Below are 6000 nucleotides of genomic sequence, written 5' to 3' on the forward strand. Positions count from 1 at the left end.
TGCTAACTTTTTAGTATAGAGATTTCATTTTAGTATTTTATTTAGATGTGGGTGACTGTTTTTGCAAAATAGTATTTATTATACTGTTTCATGTTACTTATGGTCTGCTCTTTTTAATTTAACCTCATGTAATGGACATTTCCCCATCAATATTCATTTTTTACAACATTACTATAAATGGTGTGATGCAGTTATACCTTAGTTTACCTAAATCAGTCACTGTATTTATTTATTTATTTATTTTATCCTCACCTGAGGACATTTTTTCATTTTTTGTTCAGATAGAGTGGGAGTGAGAGAGAGAGAGAGAGAGAGAGAGAGAGAGAGAAACATCGATGTGAAAGGGACACATCAAGTGGTTGCCACCCGCACGACCCAACCAGGGCCGGGGACAAACCGCAACTGAGGTACATGCCCTTGGTGGGAACCGAACCCAGGTCCTTCTGGACCTCAGGCCGACGCTCTAACTGCTGAGCTGGCCAGGGCTTAGTCACTGTATTTAAAGATAAAGATGTTAAGTCCATCTATTTTTTATTATGAATGATATCTTTGTAAATATTTGGATACAGTCTCTTGTATATAGTTATATCAGTAGGATAAATTCCTGGAAATGAAAATTGGTGGGTCAAAAGGTGTGGGATATACAAATCTTCTGATGTATGGCCAGTGTGTTCTCCCAAAGAGTTATACCAGTGTGCGCTAAGTACCTGCTTCTCCAAGCTTCTTTAACAATGGGTATTTTTATTTTACTATGTTAATTTGATAGGCCAAAAGAAAAGTCACATTTAAAATGTTTTAATATCTCTGATTAAAAGTTGAACCTTTAGCCCGGCCGGTGTAGCTCAGTGGTTGAGCATCGACCCATGCACCAAGAGGTTGCCAGTTTGATTTCCGATCATGGCACATGCCCAGGTTGTGCACCCAATCCCCAGTGCGGGGGGCATGCAGGAGGCAGCCAAGCAATGTTCTCTCTTATCGATATTTCTCTCTTTCCCTCTCCCTTCCTCTCTCTCTAAAAATCAATAAGGAAAAAAAAATAGTTGAACTTTTTTTTTTTTTTTTTTATCCTCACCCAAGGACATTTTTCCATTTTTTGTTCAGATAGAGCGGGAGGGAGAGAGAGGAACAGAGAGAGAGAGAAACATCGATGTGAAGGGACACATCGAGTGGCTGCCACCCGCACGACCAACCAGGGCCGGGGACAAACTGCAACCGAAGTACGTGCCCTTAGCGGGAACCGAACCCGGGTCTCTCAGGACTGCAGGCCGACGCTCTAACCGCTGAGCCAAACCGGCCAGGGCAAACTTTTAAAACATGCTTATTGGCTAGTTGTAATCTTTTAAAATTACTTGTTGGTGTCCTTTGTATCTTTTTTTAAATGGTGTGTTTCTTATCGATATGGACAACTGTGATTTAATTCAAATCTACTAAGGCATAGTATAAAATGGTTTTGATAGGGCTACTAATAAAAGCTGCCATTAAATGAACACCTATTTAGCCTGCAACTATGCTAAGCACATTATCCTTATATTTTAGTATTTTATTTAATGTTCATTGTAATTCTGAAGTAGGAATCTTCATTTTGCAGTTGAGAAACTTGAAATTCAGAAAGGTTGAGTGACTTGCCCAAGATCACAGCTAGTGATAGCACTAGGATTTGATTCCATTTCTGTCTGACTTCAAAACCCTATGTGGTTTTCCTTAAGTCACACTTTTCCTGGTACTTAGCAGTTGCTTATACCAATTTATGCCAGATAATTTTCTAACCATCCTTCTTTACCAGCATTGCTCCAGTGTTCTTTGAATACATATTTGAAATGGAGAGAAATAACTTAATTACTAACAGAATCCACTATCAATGAGTAGTATAGTCAAGAATAAAGCATCTCTGAACCTCTATTTTTAGACATAATAATTAGATTTGATGCAGACCAATATCTTTTTATCATTTCTTAATTTGTTCTTTGGAATGGTGTGTATTATATAATTTTGTGTTTTAGTTGCTTTTCTCCATATTAAGAACCGGGCACTTGCCTCAAATTCTTTTTTTTTAAAGATGAGGAATATATACATAAATGAAAGAAATGGGTAAAAAATAATTAGTGTACTAAATTCTTCTTAACAGAACTTTACAAAGCAGTATGGCAAAGCTGCTCTCAGACCTTAGCATGGACACTGCTCGCTGCAAGCCTGGGAATAATCTTACCAAATCACTTCTGAACATTTATGAAAAACAACCGCAACATGACCCAATCCCTGCTCAGACTTCCATAATGAGCTACTTAAATAAGTTAGAAACGGATCACACTTTTACACATTCAGAGCCACTTTCTGCAGTTCACAATGAAGAATGCATAGTTCCAGACCGGCCCTATGAAAATGTTCTGCCTTCCAAAAGCCCTCAACGTACTAATACTAGGAGCATGGAGGAAGTATCAGCCCCTGGAATCATCTCTCCCCTTTCAAAACAAGATTCTGATGAGGAGAGCGAAATTACAACTTTAATAGAAGGTGAGTGTAATCTGGATAATACAATTTATATTCCGTTTGCTAGAAGTACTTCTAAAAGGAAATCACCACTATCCAAGAGGTTATCCCCCCAGCCACAGATCAGTGCCGTTCCACCACAGCTGCTCAGCAACAGCGGACCTGTCTCAGAAAAAGAAAAGAAATCATGTGCACCTAGAGTTTGTTCTTCTTCCAAAAAGGAAGAAGATTCATCTGAGAAGCTTTCCAGAACCGCTGAAATGGAGGACAAGCAGCTCCTCAAAAAAATAAAGGAAGCCATCGGCAAGATCCCCGCCGCCGCGGAGCAGGAGCCCGCTGCGCGTCACCGCCCCTCCACTCGCCAGAGCTGCGGCTTTCAAGTGAAAGGTAGTGCTGTCTCCGATGGCAGCTTTTTAAATTCTGACTTGGCATCGGACTGGAGCTTCTCTTCTTTCTCAACATTCACATCTCGTGATGAACAGGACTTCCGAAATGGCCTTGCAGCACTGGATGCCAACATTGCTCGACTGCAGGAGTCCTTGAAGTCTGGTCTGCTAGAGAAATGAGCTCGGAAGAAAACGGATTCAGTATCAATGTAGCTTGGTTACATTGAATGTATATTTTAAATTTCTTTATAGAGAAATGATATTTTATATTAATTATGTGTGAAAAAATAAATTGAATAAATTTATTATTGGAATATATTGACACTGGAGCTTATAAAAAGTCATCTTAAATTGACATTTGCTAAGAGAAGAAAGTTGTAGATAACTTGGGAAATACTATAAATAATATTTTATTTTAGTACTTAGCAATTAGAGTTCTTTTATTACCCTTCTGGGCAAAGGGTAAAGGTTGGAAGGATTCTTAAAAGATGATTGGAAAGGAGTCTCTGGGTATAGTTTACTATATTCAAACTAGAGTTTCTCTTTCAGGATTCTTTTTTTTTGTAATGGCATTCTGTTGTTTTTATGGGATGCTCTGTGCTACAGGCTAGTGCTTTTGATGAGATGTATAAACATTTAGGACAAAAAGTAGTCCACCTCTTAAAAAACATTCTGTGGTCCAATAAAATATAGCTAACATTCTAAGTTAGCATATGGTTTCTTAAAACTTTGGCATTTCTATTTATTTTTATCCTGAATGCACGTTTAAGATCTTTAAAAAATAAAGTCAGACTGGTAAATGCTAACAGATAAGTTTCAGTGATGGAAAATTTTTTTTTATAAATATTTGGTTTTTGTCTTTATTATATTTGAACATGATGGGGTTAGTAAATCTTGCACTGGTTGTAATTACGCCTTTCTGGACCAATTATTTTCAGTACTGGAGCTGAGAACTTTCTCTATTCTATAAATAATATGAACTAGATTGGGCTCTGCTTCTCTATACTAGCACCCCCAATTATTCAGACTCTCCTCCCTCCATGTAAGCAGTACATTTTAACTCTTAGGAAGTTGAGTGTTGTGCTATCACTAATACTCCATACAGGTCACCTGCCTGGTCTCATGTGTTTAGTGCTTGAATAGGCTTTACCATTAAAGAGTTTTCTGCCAGCCCTGGCCAATTTGGCTCCGCAGTTAGCATCAACCTAGCAGACTGAAGGGTTGCAGGTTCAATTCCCAGTCAGGCACGTACCTGGGTTGCAAGTTTGATCCCCCGCCCCAGTTGGGGTCATATGGGAAGGCAACCAATTGATGTGTCTTTCCCACATCAATGTTTCTCTCTCTCCTGCTCTCCCCACTCCCTTCAGGTGAGGATTAACAACAAAAAAAGAATGTTCTGCTGGCCCCAGAACCTCTTTCTGCTGTTTTTTTAAAATACTGGTGCTACAACTTCTGAAGTACTCAGATACAGTCTGATATACTCAAATTTTAGAAATATAAATTTCTTGAGTCAAAGTTTGTTAGTTGAATTCTACGCTATTTTCACAGAATTTTCCATTAATATTTTTAATTTTTTTTCATAAATTAATACATTGGTTTATTTGGAGGTAATAGGTCACAATTCCTTTTTTTTTATTTACATTTTCTTTCTTTTATTTCCTTTATTGATTTTAGAAAGAGAGGAAGTGATAGGGAGAGAGAAACATCGATGAGAGAACATTGATTGGCTGCCTCCTGCATGCCCCGCAATGGGGAATAGGCCCACAACCTGGGCATGTGTCCTGACTGGGAATCAAACCAGCTACCTCTTGGTGCATGGGTCGATGCTCAACCACTGAGCCACATTGGCCGGACCAGGTCACAATTTTTTAGCATGTAAGTTCAGAAGTGCAGTTCAGAAGTACAAAATATTAAAGCAAGGAATGAAATTGTATGCCATCTGTCTACTCCCAAATGCTCAATTGTTATTCATATGTGGAAATAAATTCTTAAAATTATTATATGATCGTTCTATTTAGCCTTTAATACAGAACAAACATCCTTATGTGCAAAGGAAAATTTAAAATGCTTATGAGTTCATTTAAATAGGGGTTAATAGTTTGATTGAAGAACAAACGAGACTGGGAAATCCTTGAGGGGCTTTTTATTTGATATAAGATTCATTTGATGTAAGATGAAGTACTATTTATTTGATACACATGGCATAGAAACATGAAAGAATTCAGTTAAATTTCAAGGTGGAATATGACCCTAACAAAATGGAAGAGACTGGATTTCATAGAAGTTTAGAGAAGAAGGAAGCCAAAAAATGGTAGGGGAAGACCTAGAAGGGAAGAAATTTCATTTGGATCTTAAATAATGCATAGGATTTTAACAATCCTGTGAGTATCCTCAAAATGTTTACACCAAAGGAAGTCAGTATCATAAAATGTGGGAGTTGGTTGAAGAGTATATTAAGAGGATGATGGTAGGTACACCAACCTGACTAAAATAGAGGGGTCAAGATTATATAATGGTAATAATAGATGATGATAACACATTTAGAAGAGTTGGGGTCAAATTATAGAATGTCTTAAGCTCCAGGCTGAGAAATAGCCATTAAACATGAAGTCACTGGGGTTCTGCTGCTGTTTTTCTGCATGAACTTTTGTTTTCCAGTTATAAAATGTGAGAATTTGACTACAAGTTCTCTATAGTCACTCCACGAATCAGCAATATTTAATCATCTATTCTAGCATTTTGACAAAACATTTCTTTGAATTAGTCAACTGCGAGGGTTCTGCTCAGGTTATTTAGTACTCTATATGAAGTAGACATGCCATTCTTCTAATCAAGGATGGCCCTGCCGACTCCAGAGAAGATTTATGGAAAGAAGGTAGGTCGTTATTTGTCACGAGTGATTCAAAAAAAGCTGTGACATTCCTGGTGTCTGTGAACAACTCCATCTATCTCTAGACTAGTTTTTGAACATCACTGTTTCTATTAGCATTCCCGACTTAGAAGATTGAAATACTGGTATAAAAACATTGTGGGTAATTTTTGCTTTGTATTGTACAGACTTTTATAGCTAAAAGAGACCTTATGATCACCTAAGTCAATCTCATTTTTAGAAATGGAGACAAACCAA

At 37.6% G+C, this 6000-nt stretch overlaps 1 protein-coding gene across 3 annotated transcripts in view; it reads left to right on the top strand.

The window, feature by feature from the left end:
* The window catches only part of CCDC14 (coiled-coil domain containing 14), a 43116-nt gene extending 40055 nt beyond the window's left edge, over window positions 1-3061 (top strand). The window contains exons 13-14 of one of the 3 annotated variants that reach the window (XM_036243834.1): window positions 2126-2511; window positions 2709-2832. In XM_036243834.1, coding sequence (XP_036099727.1) covers window positions 2126-2511; window positions 2709-2725 — 403 coding nt within the window. In that variant the 3' untranslated portion in view covers window positions 2726-2832. Of the gene's footprint in view, window positions 1-2125 lie in introns of all 3 variants that reach the window. The other 2 variants (XM_036243833.1, XM_036243832.1) reach the window with 2 other exon arrangements.
* Window positions 3062-6000: the final 2939 nt, after the last annotated feature.

Source organism: Molossus molossus, unplaced genomic scaffold, assembly GCF_014108415.1.
Source record: "Molossus molossus isolate mMolMol1 unplaced genomic scaffold, mMolMol1.p scaffold_m16_p_5, whole genome shotgun sequence".
Lineage (NCBI taxonomy): Eukaryota > Metazoa > Chordata > Mammalia > Chiroptera > Molossidae > Molossus > Molossus molossus.